General features: G+C 36.1%; 1 protein-coding gene across 13 annotated transcripts in view; it reads left to right on the forward strand.

Moving 5' to 3' along the window:
• Nucleotides 1–27,342, forward strand: part of PMS1 (PMS1 homolog 1, mismatch repair system component) — a 91,469-nt gene that overhangs the window by 61,013 nt on the left and 3,114 nt on the right. For 9 of the 13 annotated variants that reach the window (XM_025404143.1, XM_025404142.1, XM_025404146.1 and 6 more), the window contains 6 exons: nucleotides 5,073–5,195; nucleotides 6,401–6,544; nucleotides 6,701–7,590; nucleotides 16,582–17,064; nucleotides 20,631–20,761; nucleotides 26,312–26,472. In XM_025404143.1, the coding sequence (XP_025259928.1) occupies nucleotides 5,073–5,195; nucleotides 6,401–6,544; nucleotides 6,701–7,590; nucleotides 16,582–17,064; nucleotides 20,631–20,761; nucleotides 26,312–26,472 (1,932 nt within the window). The remainder of the gene's footprint in view (nucleotides 1–5,072; nucleotides 5,196–6,400; nucleotides 6,545–6,700; nucleotides 7,591–16,581; nucleotides 17,065–20,630; nucleotides 20,762–26,311; nucleotides 26,473–27,342) is intronic. The other 4 variants (XM_025404149.1, XM_025404154.1, XM_025404148.1 and 1 more) reach the window with 1 other exon arrangement.

A 27,342-nucleotide genomic window follows, 5' to 3' on the forward strand; every position in this document is an offset into this window, starting at 1 on the left:
CCCATTCTCTTTGTAGTATTGAGTTCTTAATTATTGCTTATCATTTTATTAAAATCTTGGATGGAAGCTTGTACTCAGGTAATTCTTGGGATTTTCTTTGCTGGGGAACAATTCAGTCCAACCTTTGTGGCCAGCTACAGTGTTGGCCATGATGTGACATGGGTCCTATTTTTCAGAGCTCCCTAAAGAGTTGTTTTCTAGTTTTGACACACTCCAGTGCTACTTCAAACTGGTTACGGTTGCTGACTTGGGATGGCAAGGTTACTGTCTAAATTCTGCTGGATTCCTTGTAGCTTCATGGTACTTTGTTGCCTACAGTGGTAATCCAGGCAGCTTATGGCAGGAGATCTAGACTTGATACCTTTACCATCATGCCCTGGATATTCTAGCTATTATAATTTAGTCTGAAGACTAGCAGTGTTGGCATCACCTGGAAGCTTACTGAAAATAAAAAATCCTAGGCTTCATCCCAGATCTACTGAATCAGAATTTGCATTTTAACAAGGTCCCCAGGTGCTCATTCAAGTGTAAAAAGCACTGATCTTGACTTTGGTCAGCTATGATTTCATGAGTGAATGGGACTATCACATGAATCAGTCCTATACTTGGAAATCTTTTCCTCCCATCTGTTTTGAGATGTGTTGCCAGATCTGTGCTTGCCCATTGAATTTTTATTTTCAGTGGGCAAGCACAGATAGAATTGCATAAAGACTCCTAGTAATCCTTCATAGATAATGTTAATTTTTGCTGCACCTCTGTGTGGTTATTTTTGCATGGTGGATTGAAGGAATTAGGTAAGCATGTGTTAGTGTTCCAGTTCCACAGGCTGCCAGAATGATAAACTTGAGTGTCTCTCTGGTGAGAGTGATCATCTAACCAAATCCCTCTTCTCTTGTTGCACTGTGTGTCTAAAGTATTGTATTTATGTTGCCACCAGCTACCCATCATCACTCCATTGTTTCTGGGCTCGTATGGTTGAAGGATACTGGTCCTATATCACAATTTCTTTGAGCCCTTTCTCCATCCCTGGCCAAAAGCAATCTTAAGTTGTTTTCCACTGCTAGTTAGTGATTGTCCTCACTCACCTCACTTCTGTCCCCATTATATACCTTTAAGATGTGCAACTTGGCCACCAAGGCCTCTTGACTAGTCTGGAATGACAGTGCCATTGGCCATTGGGAACCTTGGATGTAGAGAATCTTTATATATCTCTTCCCATAATGTGAGGGTACTTCCCCCCGCCCCCATCTACAGTGACCCCACATGGGAAGAACTAATTATTGGTGGTGATCTCAACAGGGACGCTGCTCTGGTGGCTTTTGTGAGGCATTTCCCATCGTGACTTTGTGGGCTTGATGGAGCTCCTGAAGTTACCTTTTTGACATCTGTCTTCTCTTTGACATTTCCATCTCTGCATTACTTTATGCTAAGTTCTGAATAAATTCCTCATCGCTGCCTGATTTTAATTCCCAAAACTATATATTTTGTTTCTAGGATTTACAATTTATTTGTTTTCATATTCTTCTCTTCTAAACTTGATTTCTAGCTACCAATTCTAATTTCTTTACTTTGTTTTAAGTGGATGCTACTTTTCTTTTTTTAAAAGCATGTTACATATACTAATAATTTCAAAGTCCTTTTCATATTACTCTATCATTTCTACTTTCTTGAGACAAAATTATCTAATTCTCTGATGTTTTATATGCTTTGAAAATTTAATTTCAAAATCATCTTGAATGCCGGTTTATTGTTTTTGTTGCTTTGTTGTTGCTTTCCCCAACTTCCACTTCCTTCCCATAGTTTGGCAGATAGTTCACTTGCCAGTCCCAATTCAATAGCAGGTATCATATTAGTAATTCATGCCTCATCCTGCCAAGATTTTACAGGCCCCTTTTCTTAGCCAGTTTGGCTTAGCCTTGTTCTTGGTTTGGAGTTGTCTCTGTTCTTTCTTGTGACTCTGGCAAGCAGCTCCAGACAGTGGCCACAGAATTTTTAAACTTTTTTGTGTGGTTTTTTTTTTTTTTTTTTGGAGAAGAGGTGCTATATGAGCCCCCTTTTTTAAATGGAAAGACTGATTTCAGTCCCCTGTCTTGAATGGGGTGTTTTCAGTCCTTATTTCCGTACCAGAATTGAATTTCCAGCTGACACATCTTGTTTCTGATCCTAGACCACATAGGACATTTGACTTTAGCCGTCACTCCCTGTTTAATGTTTTGCAATCATAACATCTTTAACTACTTTTATGTGGGTGGCCTTTTGAAAATTTGTATTTTTTTTTATCACTGTTATATATTTGCAGTTGGAATGGGAGAGAAGGGGGTCTCACATGAACTTGTTTCACTGTCCTGACCAAAAGTACTTAAATTACTACTGTAAAAATGTAACTTCATGGTGTTGTGGAGATTTACTGAAAGAGGAGAAGAATTAGTGTTAGGAGACCAGCCGGGGTTACATCAGTATAATCGGGGTTAAGAAGAGGAAATGGGTTTGACAGACTGGGTAGCTGGCACAGCCCCTTATCATAGTAAAGGAGTACAGGAGGAGCTAGCAGGATAGAAGTAGGATGAAATATTTTACCAAGTTTTGAATGTGGTGACATTGAGAATATTTTTGTGACAGCCAGTTGAAGATGGTAAGCACTGGGGAGTGAAAGAAATAGAAGTTGCATACATCTGTGTCTTGGCATCACTGGTGTATGGGTAGTTGTTGAGTAGATGTGAATGAAATTAGGAAGAGTAACTAGAGAGCAGGAAAAAGGGGCCTGATAATGGAATTTGGGTACCATCATCATTTATACAAGGTAAGGAAAAGGGGAGAAACCAGCAAACCAGAATGAAGAGGAGGCATCAGAGAGGAAGCAGAAGGACCAAAAGAAGGTTGAAACAGATTCATTCAGTGAGACCCTTCCCAGATGAGAGAATTGTGAGGGTGTCGGGCTGCAGGGAGTCAAATAAGATAAGGGCTGCGTAGTGTCCCTTGGAGTTGGTTATTGAAGTAGAAGCCTGCTTATAGGGGATTAGAGATGAAGGGAAGAGAGGGGTGGCCTATAGTTGAGAAGCAATTAAGGAAGAGAGGTAGTTGTATTTTGCCTTCAATTTTTGTTTCGCTTTTTAGGAAATTGAGTAATACACTTGGGTACAGAATTTTGTAAAGTCTTACCTAATTTTTAATTTTGTTGCACTGATTTGGTGTCTCAAGTTATTTTTCCATGAACTGGCCTGATTTTCACTTTTTACAGCATTTTATAAGACTTTACTGTTTTATTTTACTTTGCCATGTAACTTAAACATAGTTTGTTCTTAAGATTATCCTAAACCATTTTTAAAGCTCAAGATCTAGAATAGTAATTATTCAGTGGCCAACCACGATGGTGTGAAAGGAAATCAATAGCAATATTACATATTTCTTCTTCATTTTATTCTTTATTCTTATCCCTTCAGGGCAGACTTTTTTTAAAGTCACAAACCCAGTAAGTCTTTCAGAGGCTTAAACAGGCTCTCCCTGATGCCCAGCAGGTGCTTTAAGAAGGGTCTCATGTTACCTGATAAATTATACAACCATTTTTAAATGCTGTGAAGTTTTGCAGTTAATTCAGTAGTATCATTTTATAATGGATTATACAGATTAATTTATTTTTTCAAATTGGCACAATTTGGCATTGTGACAATAATGCACTTAGTGTTCTAAAACTGGTAATGCATCTCCTTAAACACTTATTTCCAAGGACAGGGATAGTCATAGACATAGGTGGCAGCTTACAGGCTATGTTAATAAGGAGCCCCACGGTTCCTGCTTAACTAAAAGTAGTACCGCCAGTGACTTGCTTGTTTTTCTCAACCTAAGCTAAAATTTTACTATTAGTGTTCCTTGACAGATTAATAACACATCTAGTTCTAGTTTTTGCTGATAAGAGATTTTAAGCATATATTTTAAATAATTTAACAAAAATCACGTAGCTAGTGGTAGAACTGGGATTCAAACCTTGTCAATCTGGCTCTGTCTTATATCCTTAACAGTATAGTATGTTGTCTTTAGCTGTGTTCGTTAACTAAAGATAAAAGTGGGAGCATATTCTCTGCTTCCTATCCCTTCAATGTCTTTCTCTTCTCTCTGGTATTCTTTTCTAGTATCCTTTTCTCTTTCCTCTTTATACATTTGTAAAGTAGAGAAAGATAGCATATAAATAACCAGTAAAATTTTTATAGAAAGAGTTTTCTAAACAAAAATGAAGCTAAAGTACAACAGTACAATCAGTATTTAGCTCTGAGGAAGTTAATACAGAGTAAAAGATTTTTTTTTTTTTTTTTGAGACGGAGTCTTGCTCTGTCGCCCAGGCTGGAGTGCTGTGGCCGGATCTCAGCTCACTGCAAGCTCCGCCTCCCGGGTTCCCGCCATTCTCCTGCCTCAGCCTCCCGAGTAGCTGGGACTACAGGCGCCCGCCACCTCGCCCGGCTAGTTTTTTGTATTTTTTAGTAGAAACGGGGTTTCACCGTGTTAGCCAGGATGGTCTCGATCTCCTGACCTCGTGATCCACCCGTCTCGGCCTCCCAAAGTGCTGGGATTACAGGCTTGAGCCACCGCGCCCGGCCAAGATTTTTTTTTTTTAACTCAGAAATGAAAACCCAGTAAGATTGGCTTTATATAGCATACTAAGAATGAAGATAGAAACAGCAACTTCTTTATAGGAAAAGATGGTTAAAGAGAAAAGGACCAACAGCCAGAGAAAAGTCACAATGTGAGGAAACTTTTAAAAGACAGAAAAAGGTTGAGTAGAGAGTGAATGCTGTACGTCCCATGACAGTTAAATATCTGAAAGTATAACCATTCTTGAAGATTTTATAAATGCCAATTTTTCCATAGAATTGCAAAAAAGGCAGACAGCACCAGTGTAGCATGCTTTACTATTTTATTTAATGTTAATACTTGAGACGTGGTTATCAGGAAGTATATGGCTTTTTAGACCTTAAGATGAAAATCTGTTTTTTAATTTTTTTTTATACCTCTCAAAGTGTGTATAGCTAGACCCATGGAACTACATTGTTGACATTGCATATTCTATAATTATTATATAGATTTATCTCAGTGGATTTCTTCCAAAGTGTGATGCAGACCACTCTTTCACTAGTCTTTCAACACCAGAAAGAAGTTTCATCTTCATAAACAGTCGACCAGTACATCAAAAAGATATCTTAAAGGTAATATGCTTTAGAAAAAAAAAATTATTTGAATTGAAAATTTGTCACATTGTAACAAGGACTACTTCCAAGAATTTGCCCTAAAACAAAGAAAAAGAAATACAGTATTATTTATTAAGCATTATGCATGATAAAAAGATATATGATGTCTCTCTTATTCTTCACAGCAATTCTGGACTGCATTATCATCCCCATTTATAGTGAGGAAACAAATGTTCAATGTTTCTCTTAGGCCACATAGCCAGGAAATTAAGAGTTGGAGAGTTAGTAGTTTTTTTGCTTTTTTTTTTTTTTTTTTTTTTTCCTGAGACAGAGTTTTGCTCTCCAGGCTGGATTGCAGTGGCATGTGGCGTGGTCTTGACTCACTGCAACCTCCGCCTCCTGGGTTTGAACAATTTTCCTGCCTCAGCCTCCCAAGTAGCTGGTATTACAGGCACCTGCCACCATGCCCAGCTAATTTTTTTTGTAGTCTTAGTTGAGATGGGGTTTCACCATTTGGCCAGGCTGATCTCGAGCTCCTGTACTCAAGTGATCTGCCTGCCTCGGCCTCCCAAAGTGCTGGGATTACAAGCCAGAGCCACCACACCAGAGTTTTGATTTGAACCCTAAGCCTTCAGAACTTACATGACATTGTGATTTTTAATTATTAAGCCGGTTTCATTGCATGTTTGTACTTGTTATGAATGTTTGTGCTTCATTTAGGTTCAAGGCCTCCAAAGGAGTATTACTACTTAGATAATGCTTTTCACTTTTTTTGGTTTGTTTGTTTGTTTGTTTTTTTGAGATGCAGCCTTGCTCTTTTGCCCATGCTAGAGTGCAGTAGCATGATCTCGGCTCACTGCAACCTCTATCTCCCAGGTTCAAGCGATTCTCCTGCCTCATCCTCCCAAGTATCTGGGATTACAGGTTCCTGCCACTATGCCCTGCTAATTTTTCTACTTTTTAGAAGAGATGGGGTTTCACCACGTTGACCAAGCAGGTCTTGAACTCCTGACCTCAAGTGATCCCCCTGCCTTGGCTTCCTAAAGTACTGGGATCACAGGCATGAGCCACTGTGCCCAGCTATGATAATGCTTTTCCTAATAAGCAGTTGCATCTACTCAATTTCTCAGTTGAATTTGCTTGTTTTTATTGTACTTTAAGTTTGGTGATATTTTCTTTATTTACATATTATTTTTTCTTTTATTTATTACATGTATTTCTAGTTAATCCGACATCATTACAATCTGAAATGCCTAAAGGAATCTACTCGTTTGTATCCTATTTTCTTTCTGAAAATCGACGTTCCTACAGCTGATGTTGATGTAAATTTAACACCAGATAAAAGTCAAGTATTATTACAAAATAAGGTAACTCTTTTCAGATAATTTTTTGTTACGCTATTTATAAACATATATTCCTGTTTTCATATTTAAAAGATTTGTTTATATTTTTCTTTTTTATTATTTAAAATCTTGTCTATTTTTTCATAATTTCCCCTAACATTTGTTAATTTGTATTTTTAGGAATCTGTTTTAATTGCTCTTGAAAATCTGATGACGACTTGTTATGGACCATTACCTAGTACAAATTCTTATGAAAATAATGAAACAGATGTTTCCGCAGCTGACATCGTTCTTAGTAAAACAGCAGAAACAGATGTGCTTTTTAATAAAATGGAATCATCTGGAAAGAATTATTCAAATGTTGATACTTCAGTCATTCCGTTCCAAAATGATATACATAATGATGAATCTGGAAAAAACACTGATGATTGTTTAAATCACCAGATAAGTGTTGGTGACTTTGGTTATGGTCATTGTAGTAGTGAAATTTCTAGCACTGATAAAAACACTAAGAATGCATTTCAAGACATTTCAATGAGTAATTTATCATGGGAGAACACTCAGACGGAATATAGTAAAACTTGTTTTGTAGGTTCCGTTAAGCACACCCAGTCAGAAAATGACAATAAAGACCATATAGCTGAGAGTGGGGAAAATGAGGAAGAAGCAGGTCTTGAAAACTCTTTGGAAATTTCTGCAGATGAGTGGAGCAGGGGAAATATACTTAAAAATTCAGTGGGAGAGAATATTGAACCTGTGAAAATTTTAGTGCCTGAAAAAAGTTTACCATGTAAAGTAAGTAATAATAATCATCCAAGTCCTGAACAAATGAATCTTAATGAAGATCCATGTAACAAAAAATCAAATGTAATAGATAATAAATCTGGAAAAGTTACAGCTTATGATTTACTTAGCAATCGAGTAATCAAGAAACCCATGTCAGCAAGTGCTCTTTTTGTTCAAGATCATCGTGCTCAGTTTCTCATAGAAAATCCTAAGACTAGTTTAGAGGATGCAACACTACAAATTGAAGAACTGTGGAAGACGTTGAGTGAAGACGAAAAACTGAAGTAAGTTTCCAGAGCTTGCATGTGACTTGAATGTTCAGCTATTTTCATTCTATATGACTCACTGTTCAAAAAGAATTTTTTTCACTTCTTATTTATGGAAAAGCAGATCGGAAAACACCTTTGGCTTGGATAAAGTACCTTTTTTGGTAACACTTTTTTTCCTGCTAATTTAGGTTTTTTGTTGGGGCGGGGCTCGTTTTATTTTGTTTTGTTTGTTTCTTTGTTTGTTTTAATATAAGCCTCAACTGTTTTTTGATTTACTAAGTTTTTTGCTATAGGTTTTCCATTCATCTTCTCAGTTTCAAACCACCATTATGTTCTTTTGCTTTGTTTTGTTTTATGTTTAATGACTTTTCTGTTGTAGAACTTTTTTAAAAAGCTTTTGCATTGGAACAGTTATAACTGGTGTTTTTAATATCTTAACTAATCCCTTTCTTAAACTGGTCTCCAAAATATGTAGCACAACACAAAAAATTTTGTATTATTGGCGATTCAATTTAGTGTTGTTCATTCATACTGTTTCTATTTAGTATAACTTAAGGCTTGCTTCTAAGATGTATTATTTATTATAACTTATAAACTATAGTGGGTATTTTTATTATGTAAATAGGTGATTTGATCTGTCTTTGATTAAAATAGTACTTGCCATGTTTAAATTAGATTATCTGAATAAATGTTCCAAAATAATATGATGAATGTTTTTAATTGACTAGGACACTTAATATAAACACAAAATATTACGTTCTGGTGATCTAACCCAGCAGAAAATGAGAGTAAAATTATACCTCCAGTCATATACAGGTATCTAAGTATCTCAATATTATATCAAGTGTGTGGGAAAAATTTTAAAGGTAATCCGTCATCTGGAGTTTATTTTTGGTGATAAACTCCCTAGATACTTGACCAATTTTTTTTCATTCTTTCCTTAGCTTATTCAGCCTTATAAAAACAGTATCAATTTAAAATGATAAAGACCACTGTTAATACCAAAATGAAAAGCCCCCATAAAGCTTTTCTCTTCAGCCTTTTTTTGTCACTTTTTTTTAAGTGGGAATGGTTATTGTATTTTGTTATTTTGGAAATATCCACAAAAGTAGACATTTTTAAGTATAAAGCCATTACCCCATTTCACCACCCATCATCTCATGGTCAGTCCTGTTAGTTCTGTTTCATCCATACTTCCATTCACTTTCTTTCCCTTTCTTTATTATTCTGAAGCAAATCATAGGCGTATCATCTCAGTATGTATCTCTAAGAGATAAAGATACTCATATTTTAAACATAACCATAATAAAATTGTCATAACTTTTTAAAGGTATAGATTCCTTAACATAGCAAATACTCAGTGTTCAAATTTATAATTGTTTCATAAATGTCAGATTTTTAAAGATTTGTTTTGAATCATGATGCAAATAAGGTTCACACAGTTGTGATTGTCTTTAGTTTTACCTAAATGACACAACTATGCAGCTTAAAGGTGAGGGGACTTAACTTTTAAATACAGTAAGTCCACAAAAGTTGAATTGCATTGCCCGGGGAAATGAACTGAGAATTGTCTGAGAATAGAAAAAAATCATAGTTGTTTCAAGTTCTCAAGGAAATAGGGACAGTGTACAGGCTTATGATGGAAACTTACCTTGCTGACTGTTCCTTTGCAGCCTCACAACAGCAGGTATCATTCCAGTTGCCTTTTGGGGAATGTCTGCATTGTTTCTCCTTGCGGGTCCCAAGGTGTCAGGTTCCTAGGATTATGATTAATAGACCTCATCTAAAAATCCATTTACCATCAATTACCAGAATATTCCAGGTAATATTCTGGAATCAAGCTTACTTTCTCTCACATTGCCATAAAGTAGACAAAAGAGGCATTGATGGTCAAGACCTCTGAAGCTTCACCTGGGTTCTAACCACAGTTCTTTGTTAGCTTTTTATTAAAAAGTGTGGACAGTCTCTCATGGATTGTTGTGAGGATTAAATAATATATTGTGTGTTATGATACAGGATAATTACTAACACATAGTAAATGATTGCTCACAATGTCAATATGATCAGTTTTTAATCTATGAAAGGGAATTTTTCTGTTGAGAAGAACATTTTTCATTTGCTGAGTCAAGATTAAATTGAATTTGGAGGCCAGAAATAGAAATCAATGAAGGCCGGGCGCGGTGGCTCACGCCTGTAATCCCAGCACTCTGGGAGGCCGAGATGGACGGATCACGAGGTCAGGAGATCGAGACCATCCTGACTAACACGGTGAAACTCCGTCTCTACTAAAAATACAAAACTTAGCCGGGCGCGGTGGTGGGCGCCTGTAGTCCCAGCTACACGGGAGGCTGAGGCAGGAGAACAGCGTGAACCCGGGAGGCGGAGCTTGCAGTGAGCTGAAATCCGGCCACTGCACCCCAACCTGGGCGACTGAGCGAGACTCCATCTCAAAAAAAAAAAAAAAAAAAAAAGAAAAAGAAATCAATGAAGAAAATATAGGTATCTTGGGATGAGAGTTCTATTGTATGTCACAGAGTGCTGTGTTAGAACCTTTCAGAGCCAGGGTTCTGGGACCATGATCAGTTGAGTCTAGTATCATGATTAGTGAGAAGGTAGAGCAAAAATGATATAATACCCAAGAATCGTACTAGCTACCACTTCTCTCCCTGTCTTTATCTTGGCATTCTTTCCATGATACTAAATTCTCTAACATATATTAAGGGATACGAGAGTAGACTCCTCTTCTGTAGACCTTCAGTCCATTCTTTTCTTCCTTCTTTTTTTCTTCCTTTTTTCCTTTTCCTCTCTTCTCTCTGTCCCTCCTTTCCCTTCCCTTCCTTCAACTAGGAAATATTAAGGGTTTTCTGTGTATAAGGCCTGATGTACTCTAGATAGTCACAAATAAAACATACTTTCCCAACTCATGAATGGTGTAGGCTAGTAAGGAAGATTCAGTTAAACAAGAATGTGATGAGCTTTAAGACATGTTTTAAATATAAGGAGTTAGGGAAAAACTTGGCAGTTGGACTTAATATTGTCTGTGGGACAGGTAATGCTTCCTTGCATAGAAATTAACTAGAAGGATTTTAGGGAATTGTGTAGATTGGAGGAACAGTATGTGAGAAGGCCCAGGAGCTAGAAGGAACATGGTGTTATTAAGGAGATAAGATTCTATGACGGGAACAGAATATGAGGGAGTATGTGTAAAGAAAGTTGGGGGAAGGTGGGGCTGGATAATGGAAGATTCTCAAAGCTATAACAAAGAGTTTGAATAAGGAGTAGGATCAGGATTGTTCAGTTATTAAAATTCTTCTTTGGGAGGCCGAAACGGGCGGATCCCGAGGTCAGGAGATGGAGACCATCCTGGCTAACATGGTGAAACCCCATCTCTACTAAAAAATACAAAAAATCTAGCCGGGCGAGGTGGCGGGCGCCTGTAGTCCCAGCTACTCGGGAGGCTGAGGCAGGAGAATGACATAAACCCGGGAGGGGGAGCTTGCAGTGAGCCGAGATCTGGCCACTGCACTCCAGCCTGGGCGATACAGTGAGACTCTGTCTCAAAAAAAAAAAAAAAAAAAAAATTCCGGTGAGAGCTTGGGACAGATTTTGGAATCAGGGGGTTACTTCCATTGTTTTAGTTCTTCCTTTCTGGAGTTTTTGTTTGTTTGTTTTTTTCCTTCCTCACCTTTCTTCTAGTGGATTAAAATCCAGATTTGGGCCATGTGCCCTACCACTGGGGTCTCAGCTGACGTTAGCTTGAGCTTTTCACTTGCAATATTTATGAATATATTGCTATTTAAACTAAGAAAAATATTGCAATTAGGGGATTATGAAAATGATAAATTTTTTAACTAAATGCAGTGTTTAGTCACGAGAACATTATTTGAATTGACTTCTGGTCAAATCAGGATTAATATTTTCCATTCAAGTTACTAAATCCCTTCTTGACATTAAGTACAATGGTAGCAGCTGCTTTTACTTAACATTTACTTAATATTCCTTTGGACACAACTTTTTATATTTCCCAAAGATGAGTACCATATGTGAAAATTTGCACATTATAATTAATTACAAATGGTGACCTTTGTTTTCAACTCATTTTACCACTGCACAGGAAAAATCTTTAATTTGAATGTCTAAGAGCTAAAAATACTATTTCTAGGACCTGTTGAAAGTAAACTATTGAAAATCATGTGTTTTATATAGCTATTCCAGAACCTCAGATTCTAAGTAGATAATAACTTTAAAATTGTGAATATGGCATGGTAAGTAACCAAAGGAGCCATTTTTTAATGTAATTTACAATGAAACAAGGTCTTTTTTGAATAATCTTATTCAGATAACATTTCTTCATTCAGCAGACAGGTACCGAGCACAAATTACATGCCATGCTGTGATCTCTTGTCTTTTAAATCTCACTTTTAACAGCACTGTTCTCTCAATAATATTTTTATTTCTTCACATTCCATATTTTCCCTTGAGATTATTTTATATATATATATATAATAAAATTCAGTTAGTGTTTTAAGAGCATGAGACTAGAGATAACCTTAATTCTCTAGTCCCAAGTTTAAAACATTCTTAAAAAATAATCTTTTAGCAAAGTTACTTAATTTCCAACCATTACTCGCCCCTTCATTGTGAGATTTTTGTTTCTTGGTAGAAAATAATGACAGCAAAACATTTATCACCGTTTACTCTGTGCTAAGTAGTATTCTAAGTACTTGGCACACTTTAACTCATTTTATTTCTCACAACAAAACTGAGTAGATGTAGATTATCCATATGTTACAGTTGAGCATAATGAGACACAGAAAGATTAAATAATTTTCATAGGTTTACAGAACTACTAAGTGGCAGAACCAAGCCAGGCTGTCTTCAGAGTCTGTGTGCTTAATCACCACACTTTGCTGAACAAATAGCAGTAGTTTCCAATTCTGGGTATGTAATGGAATCACCTGTGGAGCTCTGTAAAAACAGAGCTGCCCAATCTCAACCTAGGCCTAGAGAATTAGAAGCTCTGAGGGTGGGATCCAGGTATCACTTTTTAAGAAAAGGGATGACATAACTGCTGTGCTAGGTCTTTGGCCCCGAAATTTCATTTTTCTTACATTGTTGACAAAAAGATCTCTTAACTTTCTACCCAGTGTAATTTTTTTTTTTATTCTTGAGTTCTTAGAATCTATCCAGTATAATTTTTCAAACGTCCATTATCTTGTACCTTTGAAATTGAGTTAAATTAGATGGTTTGGGTGTGTTTAGTTTATCCAAATGTATCTTTTCATTGATGACTAACATGAGAATAAAAATATTAACAATTAGCTAATCACATACTTTCTGTTTTGTGGTTATTGTAGTGACTATAATTTCACTAGCAGTTACTAAATGAAGTATTATATACATAAATTTTCTTTTGTGTTATTCGGGAATTGTTTATTCTATGTTGATGTTAAAGCAGATTTATAAGGAACTCTTCAGATCCGGAATTAATCCATTTCTTTATTCATCCTCTCTTAGAAATTCTGATTGCTTATGGCTCAAAGCTTTCTTAAATTTTTTTTTTTTTTTTTTTTAAACTGGGTAAAATTTACCTAATGTGAATTGCAGAGATGTTAACGGTGTAATTTAATGTATTTTCATACATGTCTACACACACATAAACATCACCCCAGACAAAATAGAGAACATCTCCATCATCCCAGAATGGTTCCTCATGCCACCTCTCAGCCAGTGTAGTTCTTCTTTTTTTTTTTTTTTAAAATCAAAGAGTAATATTCAGTTGTATAAATATACCAAAATATGTTTATTCAGTCTCCAGTTGATGGACATTTGGGTTGTTTCCAGTTTGGGGCTATTATGAGTAAAATTATGTTGTTTACTTTCCAAATATTTGGGGCTTTTCCAGATATTTTATTTCTAATTTAAGTGTTTCATGGATAGAGAAAATGCTAAGTTAGATTTCAATCTTTTGAAAAGTAATGAGAATTAAGGCCCAGTGTATGTTCTATCTCAACAAATGTTCCATGTTCACTTAAAAAGAATCAGGATTCTCCAGTTGCTAGATGGTAGTGTTCCAAAATGTCAGTTAAGTATTAAGTAGTTGATAATATTGCTAAAATCTTGTACAGCTTTGAGGATTTTTTTTTTTTTTTTTTTTTTTGAGGAGGGTCTCTAGTTCTGTCAGTTACTGAGGGAGGAGTGTATACTGTTGCCTGCCACTCTGGCTTCTTATGCCTACTATTTGCATGGTGTATCTTTTTTTTTCAGTCTTTTAGACTATCCCCATCTTTATATTTAAAATGTAACGCTTGTAGACAAAGTTGGGTGTTACTTTTTAAATTCAGTTTGATAATCTGTGCCTTTGAATTGCAATATTTAGTCCATGTAATGTAATAATTGATATGGTTGGGTTTAGGTCTGCCATTTTCCTGTTTGTTTTCTGTTTGTCCTATCTCCATTTTGTTCTTTTGTTCCTCCTTTTTTGGCGGGGAGGGGAGCCCTTTAGGGTTAAAAGAATATATTTCAGTATCTAATTTTAATTTCTTTATTGAGTTTCCATTAGTTTTTGCTTTGGTGATTACATTATGCATCCTTATCATAATCTACTTGGAGTTAATAAAATGTAAAAACCCTGTAAGTATAATTTCACTTATATTTGGTGTCACTCTCCTTAATTGTGCACATATACTGGCAACTAATTCTCATCTTAATCTGAAAACGTCTATTTCATCTTCATTTTTGAAGGACTTTTTTTTAATGATATAGCCGGATTCTGGGTTCTTTTGCTACTTAAAAGATTTCACTGTTGACCAGGCGCAGTGGCTCATGCCTGTAATCCCAGCACTTTGGGAGGCGGAGGCAGGTGGATCACCTGAAGTCAGAAGTTTGAGACCAGCCTGGCCAACATGGTGAAACCCCCTCTCTACTAAAAATACAAAATTAGCTGGGGGTGGTTGTGTACGCCTCTAATCCCAGCTACTCTGTAGGCTGAGGCAGGAGAATCGCTTAGAACCTGGGAGGCAGAGGTTACAGTGAGCTGAAATTGTGCCACTGCACTCTAACCTGGAGGACGGAGGGAGACTCTGTCTCAAAAAAAAAAAAAAAAATTTCACTGTCATCTGCCTCTGCATTGCTCTTTATGATATCCATTATTTTTGCTGTTTCCTCTTTGTACTGTTTTTTTCCTATTTTCAGGATTTTATCTTAATCTTTGGTTTTCAGCGGTTGAATATAATATACCTACCTGTGAATTTCTTTGCATTTATTCTCTTGGGAGGTTTGCTGACCTTCTTGCATCTGTAAGTTGTATTTCTCCAAATTTGCTGATTATCAACCCTAATTTCTTCACATTTTATTTTCTTTCCCAGTTTTCCGTTGTTTATCTGGGACTCCCATGACATATATATTAGATCGTTTGTTTTGCCTTAGGTCACTGCAGTGCTTTTCCAGTTGTCTTCACTTTTCTGTGAAAACAACACATTTTATCATTTCTATTGATCTGTCTTCAACTTTACTGACCCTTTCTTTTGCCATCTTTTTATCTGCTGTTAAGCCTGCCCAGTGAATATTTAATTTCTGTTATTGTATTTTTTAGGTCTAGAATTTCCATTGTATTTTTTTGTATAATTTCCACTAATCTGTTGAGATTCCCCCTTCTGTTCTCTCATGATAATCTTTTAATACCTTAAACATTTATTAAACCTGTTTTTAAGTGGTTTTTTTGGTAATGTTGACATCTGGGTCATCTTGAGGTTGGCTTCTACTGACCACTTTTTCTTTTGACCATGACTCACGTTTTCTTGTTTTATTTGTTAGAGTGGTAACTTTTGATTGTATAGCAGGCATTGTGGGTAGTATGCTTAAAATTCTAGATTCTGTTATCTTCTTCTGAAAAGTGCTGATTTTTGTTCTACCAGGGATTTAAATTACTAACAGATCACCTTGAGCTTATGGAGGTTTTGTTTTATACTTTGTTAGGGAGAAGCTGTTTCAATTTTGTTCTTGGTCCCAGGGCAACTTCCTTAGTTTAGGACATAGGTTTTTTATCCTAAGATGTGGCCCTCTTCCAGTTTTAATTGAAAGCCCAAAGTGTTCACCAGGCCATGAAACTGTGGAATTCAGATTCCAAACGTTGTTTCCCCTGCAATGGGCAGCAGCTGAAATCTCTGTTCAGCTCATTTAGCCTTCTAATGGTTGTTTTTCTTTGGGTTCCCACACATGGAATTTTCTGGGATTTTCTTTCTCAATTTTCAGTTGTTCTGGAAGCAGATAGCTCTGTGTCCTGGTGACTCAGGCTAGTAAGAGTGCAACTTTCTGATTGAGTTCTGACCACCCTGGTCCCCCTTAATACTGAGGACTGCCCTCTGGTTAGAAGTCCTATAAATGTGGGACTCTGTCTCGTTTTTCACTCCCCAAGGAGTGAATCCATTCTAATTTCTTCCTGCTTTTGGCTGTTCTTCAGTGCCTACTTTAAATAATTGAAGGTTTTTTGTTTGTTTGTGTACTTGTTTGTTGTTGTTTTCTTTTTGGTCTTTTTTTTTTTTTTGAGACAGTCTCGCTCTGTCGCCCAGGTTGGAATGCAGTGGCACGATCTCGGTTCATTGCAACTTCTGCCTCCTGGGTTCAAGCGATTCTCATGCCTCAGCCTTCCAAGTAGCTGGGACTACAGGTGCACACCAACATGCCTGGCTAACATTTGTGTTTTTAGTAGAGACAATATTTCGCCATTTTGGCTAGGCTAATCTTAAACTCCTGACGTCAGGTGATCTGCCCGCCTCGGCCTCCCAAAGTGCTGGATTACAGGCATGAACCATCACCATGCCTGGCCAATAACTGATTTTTATATTTTGTTCAGTGTTTATCATCGTTATATTCAGGAGTTAGTCTAATACATGTTCCTTTGTCATTACTATACCCGGGATACCAGTTCTTTAGTTTTATAAAATTCAGATGGTTAATATATTTCTGATTATGATCTCATTAATTCTATTTTATTTCTGTTCTTAGATATGAAGAGAAGGCTACTAAAGACTTGGAACGATACAATAGTCAAATGAAGAGAGCCATTGAACAGGAGTCACAAATATCATTAAAAGATGGCAGAAAACAGATAAAACCCACCAGTGCATGGAATTTGGCCCAGAAGCACAAGTTGAAAACCTCATTATCTAATCAACCAAAACTTGATGAACTCCTTCAGTCCCAAATTGAAAAAAGGAGTCAAAATATTAAAATGGTACAGATCCCCTTTTCTATGAAAAACTTAAGAATAAATTTTGAGAAACAAAACAAAGTTGACTTAGAAGAGAAGGATGAACCTTGCTTGATCCACAATCTCAGGTTTCCTGATGCATGGCTAATGACATCCAAAACAGAGGTAATGTTATTAAATCCATATAGAGTAGAAGAAGCCCTGCTATTTAAAAGACTTCTTGAGAATCATAAACTTCCTGCAGAGCCACTGGAAAAGCCAATTATGTTAACAGAGAGGTATGATGATACAATCTTTTTTAAATGTAAAAATATTTATTATAATAGTTCATACTAGATTAGAAATTGAAGGTAGAAAGTTGAGAATAGTTCCTAGTAAGGATTAGTGGTATTTATTTATTTATTTTAATCTTTTAAAAATGTGATTTCTAGGCCGGGCACGGTGGCTCACGCCTGTAATCCCAGCATTTTGGGAGGCCGAGGTGGGTGGATCACGAGGTCAGGAGTTCGAGACCAGCCTGGCCAACATGGTGAAACCGTGTCTCTACTAAAAATACAATAATTAGCCGGGTATGGTGGCATGCACCTGTAGTCCCAGCTACTTGGGAGGTGGAGGCAGGAGAATCGCTTGAACCTGGGAGGTGGAGGTTGCAGTGAGCTGAGACAGTGCCACTGCACTCCAGCCTGGGTGACAGAGCAAGAGTCTGTCTCAAAAAAAAAATTTTTTTTTTAATAAATAAAAATTTTAAAAAATATATATATGTATTTGATTTCTAATCTTTAATGGAATTATTTATAAATAATATTAGAATACTCTGGATAGTTCACTTCTACATTTAATAAATATGAAGCTCATTTCTCTTGTACATTAGTGACTTCTCTAGGGTAATTTTGAAGTTAGATTGCCATGACTTTATTCCATTATGTACTCATTGTTTTAACATTTTCAAACACATAATAAAATAGAAGTATACGATGCATACCTTTATCAGTAATTATCCAAGACTTTGCCACATTTGCTTTACCTTTCTATACAGTATATAAACGTGCATTTTCTTTCCTTTGCCAAAGTAGTTTGGAACAATTCCCCTTCCTACATCTTTCAATATATCTCTCTCAAAAAATGGCTGTTTTCTAACCTAACCACAATACCTTTTTCATACCTTAAATAATAATAATTCCTTGTAATTGTTCCTCATTATCTCAAAATACCTTTTGTTCCAGGTTTTTAAAAAATTTATATTTAATTTGTATCTAAAGATCCATATACTGCATTTGGTTATCTTGTTTATATATCTTAAAAATCACTCTATTATTATAGATACTGAGTCATTTGTTCAGTGGAATGTTCTGTTGTCTGTATTTGCTTTCTTATGGTGTTCAGCTTCTCTCCCCCATGTTTAATTGGGGGTTAGCTCAGGAGGGCTGAATAGATTTAGATTCTACTTTCTGATGAATCTAATTAATAGGTTGGCTATGTACTTCATATTTCATCACATCAAAAGGCATGATCATTAGGTTCAGCTAATGACAGCCTGTCTTTCACTGGAAAGTTCCCCATCAACCTTTCCATGTAATGGTGCCATTCATTGATGATTTTTGCCTGAAATAATTTTATATTGGTTGTAATATAGGGTATTTCCTTTTCCTAGTTTATATGATTAAATTGCTTTCTTTAAAAATAAATAACCTTGGATGACAAAGTCTGGAAAGACAAAAAAAATTTAAAGATTAAAAAATAAGTAATGACTAACCTATTAACATTTCCCTTTTTTAACTTAATATTTCTTTTTCTGTCAGACACGGGTGAAACAGAATCATGACAAAAATAATAAAAACCTGAAGTTTAAAGAGATATAATTTGTTCCCTAGGACACATCATTAGATAACTCTGTTTCAGAACTTCCAAGAATAAAGCAGAAATCATTTATAAAATATGTTGAAACTCTTGTTAAAGACACTGCCATCATTGGAGGAGAAAAAAACAGGGACAGAACACAGAAAAACATCTGTTAAGTCTGTCTTTTTAAATAAGGAAACAGCAACCACATTAACCAAAATCCAGTATCTTTCATAGTATTGTCTTGAGATTGGTTTAGGAAACTGTCAGAGGAACAATTAGAAAATAGTGCCTTAGGCTACATTCAAACAGTTTAAACACCTAATGGTGCTTTTATCTTCCCTAAAAAAGAACTAGGGTACATCTGAATTTTTAGACTTGACAGCTTTTCTGAATGGCATTTGTAAACTTCATTTAAATTTCAAAAATATTTTTGTGCTTTTTCAAATTATAGGTTTTTAAAAATATTTTTCTATGTGATGTTCTGTTCTTCAAAAAACAAATACATTAAAAACTATTATTTTGGGACCATATTGGCCTGAAAAAAAATCTTTCTTAATTGAGCATAAACAGGAATAAAGATTAATTCAAAATAGTTTTTCTTCCTTCTTTTGGAATGTGGCATCCCCATCACAGTTAATGATGTAAGTTTTTCAAAACTGAGTCATGGACTAATTTATCCCACAATGCAACAATGTGGACAGGGTAATTGTAGGTTGGGCTTAGTTTTCTTGCCAGAGTTCTAATGCTATTTGTGTAACTTACCTCTGAATGGAATAATTTAGGTATCTATAAAGTATAAAGTAAGGGCTTAATAATGATAATCTTAATGATGGCTAATATTTATTGAACATTTACTATATGATAGGAACTTGACAAAGTTTTTTCATGATCTTCACATCAACTTTATGAGGTAGATAATATCATCCACATTTTATAGCTGAGGAAACTGAAATGTAATAGTTAAATAACTTACCTAGGCTCACATAGACAGTAAATAAGCTGTATGTCCAAGATTACAGTCTAGACAGTTTAACTGTGGAGTGTGCACCATTAATTGCTATACAGTATCATAATCATCACCATCACCACCATCCCTACTGTCTCTCAGATCGATTTTTAGGATATTGGTTAGATGAAGCAGAGTACATGTGATATATAGCCAAAGCTCTCTTCTCTATTATATCAGCTGTCACAGCCATTGGGGGTCTTCAACCATTCAGAGCTGATAAGCAAAGACATCAGTGTACTGGAACACAGAACAGTGCCTTGCATACCTAGGACAGTATCTGCCACAGGGTGGGCACTCAAATATTCTTTGAAGGAGTGGCAAAATGGTAACTATTCATATCAACCCCAACAGACACCTTTTTGCAATGACTAACGCATCCCGACCAAGCCTAAAACCAGTATGTGCGGTTGATTTGTACCCTAGATAACCTTTGGCTTCCTCAAATTTTTACACCACTCAGAATCATTTCATATACCACCTTTGGGAAACATGCCAGACCTGCAGTAGACTGAAGGAAGCTCTCCCAAACTCTATATTGATTAATTTATTAGTTCCTAGAAGAAAGAGATACATGTTTATCTTTTTGTTACAGAAGAAACTTTGAATAGCAATTGAAAATTTGGCAAGGATGGACCACCTAACTTGACAGTGTATTATTGTGTCTGTTTTGAAGGAATAAAATGAAATTATTTATAAAGTTTTCATTTGTGTTATATTTAGAGAGAGCCATTTTTAGATTTTCACATTCAATTTGTAACATTCTAGAAGACAGACTGTCTTCTTTCTGTTCCTCCTTTCCGTATACTGTGTGCAGTAGGTATTTTATAAAATATTAACAAATGTAAAACAGTGGTTTCTCATAGAGTTACTTATACCTTTATATTTTGGTTAATGATGATAACACTTGTCAAAGGGCCCTAGGATTAACTTTTTCCCATAAACCCTCTTATTTTGTGTTTTTAATAAGTTAAAGGGCCATAATTTCTTTTTCAGTCTTTTTAATGGATCTCATTATTTAGACGTTTTATGTAAAATGACAGCAGATGACCAAAGATACAGTGGATCAACTTACCTGTCTGATCCTCGTCTTACAGCGAATGGTTTCAAGATAAAATTGATACCAGGTATGATAGTGTGTTTTATTATTTTCTGGTGTGGAAAAATTAGTCTTGTTCCAAGAGTTACATTTGGGTTTCATGATTTACAGATATGGTGGTATATTTTTGTCTCACCAGTGTCAGCTATGTTAAAACATTTATTTCAACACATCACCTCTGCCTGAAACAAGCCAGTGTGGCATCTCTTTCAGTCCAGTGCTTTGCATTTGCATTTTCATAACTAATCAGATAGTTTTATTGTAATTTTTGTCATCCTTTGACAAAATATTCAAACTGCCTGCTTTGTTTAAATTATTAAAATACTCCTTTAGATAATGAAACAAAAACATGTAGGGCATTGGAATTGCCTAACAAAAATGGACATCTTTGCTTTTTAAAAAGCATTTGCTTGTTTTGCCAGTTAAGACGTGCAACATCAGCAGTTGTGCTATCTGGAGAATGGATGATTCAGTTCCATGGCTTTGCTAAAAGACTGATAACCCTCTTTGCTCAGTATGGAAACTCATTGGGTGGATTTAAAAAAAAAAAAAAAAAGAAAATCCATCTGGCTAGAGGCTTCAGTTTTCCTGGCTGGCACTTTCTCTGTTCTTTTATAGTTTCCATACCCAACTGCCTTCTGCCTTACCTTCTGTTAATTTTTCTTCATCTGGTATCAAAGGGGTACAGTGGAACCATGAGGAAGGACTCCACTGTCTCCCTTCCTGCCTCCAAACTTGTCACACTCAAAGTATAGAAAAACAGAATTCACCCAAAACAGCATTTGAAGATTTTTAAAGGAATGCTTTACTGAGATATGAAAATAAGTAAAAACAATGTACAAAAGCATGGAGCTGGGTATATACAGAAAATACTCTGGTGTCCCAAACATAAACTAATTTTACTTGATTTTTGTGATTTTTAAGGATACCTAACCTAAGCTTCTTACCTCCTACCTCAATTCTATTAGTCCAAATCCCAGCACTGCCATTTAAAAAGAATGTGTTTTGGGGAAAGTGACCTGGCCTAACTGTGTCTTCATTGATAACAACTAATAATTATAATGTAAAAAGGATAACTGTCCTTTCTTACCTCCCACTCAATTCCAAGAGCATGTTTTTTTTTTTTTTGTTTGTTTGTTTGTTTTTGAGCTACCCAGTAAGTTTATATCAGATGGAAAAATTGAGGCACAGAAGTTAAGTTTGCTCAAGGGTACACAGTTATTGGTAAAACCAGAATTTGAACCTAGGCAATCTGCCTTTAAAGCCTAGCTCTTAACTCATTTATCATATTGCCTTCCTGTCAAAATTTAGATATTTACTCCATGAAGTATTTGTGAGCATTATCCAAGGTAACAAATCAGTGAGCATGGTACATGGCAATGGGAGATGCTCACGTATTCTCTTTTCTTACCATCCTTCAGCCCGCTTTCTCAGGCTTGCAGTCATCTCTTTTAGTCTTCCTAGAAATATTTCTTCCTCAGGGTCCCTGGCATCTTAAAATTTATGTGAAGTGAATTTACTTGAAGCAAGGGATGGGTGGGGGTGTATGTGTTTTATTCTCAACTTAATGTTTTTCTAATTAACTATGTGGTGTTGGTGGCAGGTACCGGTTTTTTTCATGAAAGATATTAAACAGGCCGGGCACGGCGGCTCATGCCTGTAATCCTAGCACTTTGGGAGGCCAAGGCGGGTGGATCACTGAGGTCAGGGGTTCAAGACCAGCCTGGCCAACATGGCGAAACCCTATCTCTACTACAAAATACAAAAATTAGTCGGGCATGATGGCGGGTGCCTATGATCCCAGCTACTTGGGAGGCTGAGGTGGGAGAATCGCTTGAACCGAGGAGGCAGAGGTTGCAGTGAGCCAAGATCGTGCCACTGCACTCCCCACTGCGCAACAGAGTGAGACTCCATCTAAAAAAAAAAAAAAGAAAGAAAGATGTTAAACAGCAAGTTGTTGTTGTTTAAAGGATAACTGTCCTTTCTTACCTCCCACTCAATTCCAAGAGCATGTTTTTTTTTTTTTTTTTTTTGAGTTACCTAGTAAATTTGTATCTGACAGATGCTTTCAGCTCTTAGCTTGTAGGTAGTATTTTTAAAATCTAATTGAATGCCTAATACTTTTCATAGCATCAGAGATGCAGAAATGATTAAGTCAGCTGCAAACTGACTTGATTTGATCGGAATTAACTTTACTTAGATTATCATAAGCATTTTTTCCCTTGTCAATATCAGAACAAGTTAAAGATATTTATGTTTTCTTTCATTTCTTTGTTTTTTCATTTTTTTTAATTAGATTTTATTTTCTTAACAGTTCTGTCTTGTCAGAGTATTGCTGCATTTTACTAACTTTGAATCAACAGTTTGCCTGTAGTCACAGTACATCTTTGGATAAGGATAAAAGTATTTGAAAGAGAAGGAATACATCTGGCTTTGAGAGACAAGATTCTCAATGTGACTCTAAGTACTTTGCATGCTAATGGGAATAGCTTTCTGTCCTGCATCAATAAGAATTCCATATTTTAGGAAGTGAAAACTTGTCAAAGCACTTACTCATTTGATGTATTTTCCCTGAAAATTGGTAAGCATTTCACAGTATTTTATGGAAACTTTTCAAGGGTTATTGTTACATAGTTCCAATGTCTCTAACTTTTCCATGTCTTAATTTTACAAACCCAGAAGTTAAAATATTGCTCAATTTCCTTATTTGTTGCCAAGTACCTTTTATCCATTTCCACTAGGAATTCTGTAAAATGTGTATAATTTTCCAGGGCAAATGTAATTAGTATTAGACTTTTCATTCTAATCATACTGTAAAAGATTTAAAACTACCAATAGTGAAAAAAATCACTTAGACTGATATTTTTGGCAATTTTCATATCTATATAAATAGTTAAAAGAGATGTGAACTAGAATATTCTGCTACTACTTTTTGCCTACCACACACAGTTTTGAGTTCCATTTACATTTCCCCTGTTGCCCAAACTCATTTCATTTCCACTGTTAGTCTGTGTTTCTATAAAGGAATACCTGAGACTGTGTAAGACTCAGGTAGACCTGAGACTAAAAGAAATGACCACAAACCTTCTTTATAAAGAAGTTTATTTGGCTCATAGTTCTGCAAGCTGTACATGAAGCATAGTGCTAGCATCTGCTTTCTTTTTACATATAAGTTCCAAGTTTAAGTCATTTCTTTGCTCCCATATCTGATGATAGCCATGCCATTTCTTGAACGATTTGCTGCTTAGAAACTTCTTTGCTAGATAGCGAAATGAAAAAGTGATGACCTGGGTTATCACTCTTAAATTCAAACTTCCACAGATCCTAAGGGCAAAGGTGTCCAATCTTTTGGCTTCCTTGGGACACACCGGAAGAACTGTCTTGGGCCACACACAAAATACACTAACACTAACAATAGCTCTTGAGCTTAAAAAAAAAAATTGCAAAAATCTCTCCATGTTTTAAGAAAATTTACAGATTTGTGTTGGGCCGCATTCAAAGCTGTTCTGGGCCACATATGGCCCACAGACCACAGGTTAGACAAGCTTGCCCTAGGGCATGGACACAGTGCAGCCAGAATCCTTGCGGGGACATAAAAAGGGTGACCTTTACTCCAGTTTCCAATAAATTCCTCAATATCATCTGAGACTTTGTCAGCCTTTTACTGTCCATATTTCTATCAGCATTTTAGTCACAACCATTTAACCAGTTTCTAAGAAGTTCCAAACTTTCCCTCATCTTCCTGTCATCTTCTGAGCTTTCAAACTCTTCCAACCTCTGCTCTTACCCAGCTCCAAAACCACTTCTACATCTTCAGTTATCTATAGCAGTGCCCCACTCCTCAGTACTGATTTTCTGTGTTAGTTCATTTATGTTGCTATAAAAGAATACCTGAGACTAGGTAATGTATAAAGAAATGAGGTTTATTTGGCTCATGGTTCTGCAAGCTGTACATGAAGCATAGTGCTAGCATCTACTTCTGGTAAGGGTCTCAGGAAGCTTACAATCATGGCAGAAGGCAACAAGGAGCCAGCATGTCACATGGCAAAAGAGGGAGCAAGAGAGAGATGCCAGGCTCTTTTAAACAACCAACTCTTGTGTGAACTACCACAGAGACCTCACTTATTACCATGGGGATGGCACCAAGCCATGATGGATCTGCCCCATGACCCTCCCACTAGGCCCACCTTTAATAGTAGAGGTCACATTTTGACATGAGATTTGGAGGGGACACACATCTAAACCATAGCATCTCACTTCATTGATCTCTGTATCTCATCCCTTAATGCTTGATAATATAATATTATATATTATTCTCTGGGAAAAATGTTTAGGATACCGTCTCTATAGTCTACCAGCACTGCATCTGCCAACCAGGTCAAGGATCTAGTCTGTAATTGGGAACAGGTAAGGGATTGGATTATTGAAGTCTCAGGATCTGAAACTTCAAGTTATATCACATCTCTTTTTTAAAATTAATCCATTGATAGCTACCACTTATCCAAGATTGGACTGTCTCTTTTCTTTTAATTCCAGGTAGCATTATGTGAACTTCATGAAAGAACACTGTTACACAGATACAGCCAAAGAAGACAAATCTCTGCTATTTTCCAAAAACATGCATTCTAAAGCCAAATCTGATGCCTTGAAATATGTGCTGTTATGGATTATGTACCCAGTTATACGTCCAATCCTGTAGCTAGTTTTTAGTTTTATTTTATTTTTTGAGATGGATTCTCACTCTGTCACCCAGGCTGGAGTGCAGTGGCACGATCTCAGCTGACTGCAACCTCTGCCTCCCAGGATCAAGTGATCCTCCCATCTCAGCTTCCCTAGTAGCTGGGACCACAGGCATGTACCACCACACCCATCTAATTTTTTTTTGTATTTTTGGTAGAGACGGGGTCTTACCATGTTGGCCAGGCTGATCTCAAACTCCTAATGTCGTGACCTGCCTGCCTCGGCCTCCCAAAGTGCTAGGATTGCAGGTGTGAGCCACTGTGCCCAGCCATTTAGTTTTATTTTAATTATTAGGAGTAATTTAAGTAACATTTAACATGTCAGTTTTATTTGTCCTATTAAAATATTTTGAACAAACAGTATTTTCTTCTAATTAATAATATCTCCATAAATTACTATGTGACTGTTTTTATAATTTGTAACTTAAAATCACAGAAATAATTCAGGCATTTAGATATTAAAATGGTAGGGTAGAATTTGAAGAGCAGCAGTTGTTAAAACACTTAAACCAGTTTTATTTTCATAAATATCATGGGACTCCATTTTCTCTCCGAAGCAAGAAATGATCTAAACAAATGTAAGGAACAGAACAGCAATAACTGGGATTAAATTAAATTATATAAAGCACATGTGGTGTCAATGAGCACTTATGACTTAATGTGAGATCCTATGGGAAATTACTGTTTGTTCTCCAACTAAGGAACAAAATTTTGTCTGACTATATTAAATTCTAATTGAGGGTTCACTAAATGTTTTAGCAGCAATTTTTGTTTTTAATGGACATATTCTGGAATATAAACTTAACTATGTGTGTGTGTGTGTATGTGTTTTCTTTCAGGAGTTTCAATTACTGAAAATTACTTGGAAATAGAAGGAATGGCTAATTGTCTCCCATTCTATGGAGTAGCAGATTTAAAAGAAATTCTTAATGCTATATTAAACAAAAATGCAAAGGAAGTTTATGAATGTAGACCTCGCAAAGTGATAAGTTATTTAGAGGTATGCATTATTTTATATATATGTTAGTGTATACAGGGGTCCCAAATCCTGGGCCAAACCAATTAGGAACCAGGCCACCCAGCAGGAGGTGAGCAGCCTGCCAGCAGGCATCACCACCTGAGCTCCACCTTCTGTCAGATCAGTGGCAGCATTAGATTCTCATGGAAGCACAAACCCTATTGTGAACTGTGCATGCGAGGGATCTAGGTTGTGCACTTCTTGTGGAACAATTTCCTGAAACCAACCCCACCTGCCAACTGTGGAAAAACTGTCTTCCACGACACCGGTCCCTGGTGCCAAAAAGCTTGGATACTGCTGCTGATTCTATATATAGAGGTATTATAGATTGGCCAGACTTTAAGATACTTATTTCTTAAAATAGTAAATTATTTCCAAATAGTAGAATATTTTCTGTAAATTTTATTATGTAATTGCAAGGAAAACACTATTATAAAAAAGAACACTCCATTAAAAGTTTCACATCATAGACTGACTGTGATAAACTCTATCATGGATTCTTACCATAACATTTTCTTGGGTATGTATTGAGGAAAGACTTTATAAATGAGATATTCTGCAGTGAAGTTCTGTTTTAAAAAACATTTCATAAATAATCCTCTTAGAAGGGATTTAAAATAATTCTACCTTTATATCACATACTTGTCTAAAAAGTATAATAATATAATTCTAAGTCCTGATCTCATCAAGAGCAGTAGAAGGGAAGGGAAGTGAAAGATATGAATCTTTGAATAAGTGGAAATTTTCATTTTTGTGACAGTATTCACCACAAAAGAGAAATGTAACAGTGGGTTAAAAAAAATAAAAGGATTAAGGAAGGTTATAAACATTAAAATGTCCAAGTATAAGATA

This window comes from Theropithecus gelada, chromosome 12 (genome assembly GCF_003255815.1).
Source record: "Theropithecus gelada isolate Dixy chromosome 12, Tgel_1.0, whole genome shotgun sequence".
In the NCBI taxonomy this organism is placed as follows: domain Eukaryota; kingdom Metazoa; phylum Chordata; class Mammalia; order Primates; family Cercopithecidae; genus Theropithecus; species Theropithecus gelada.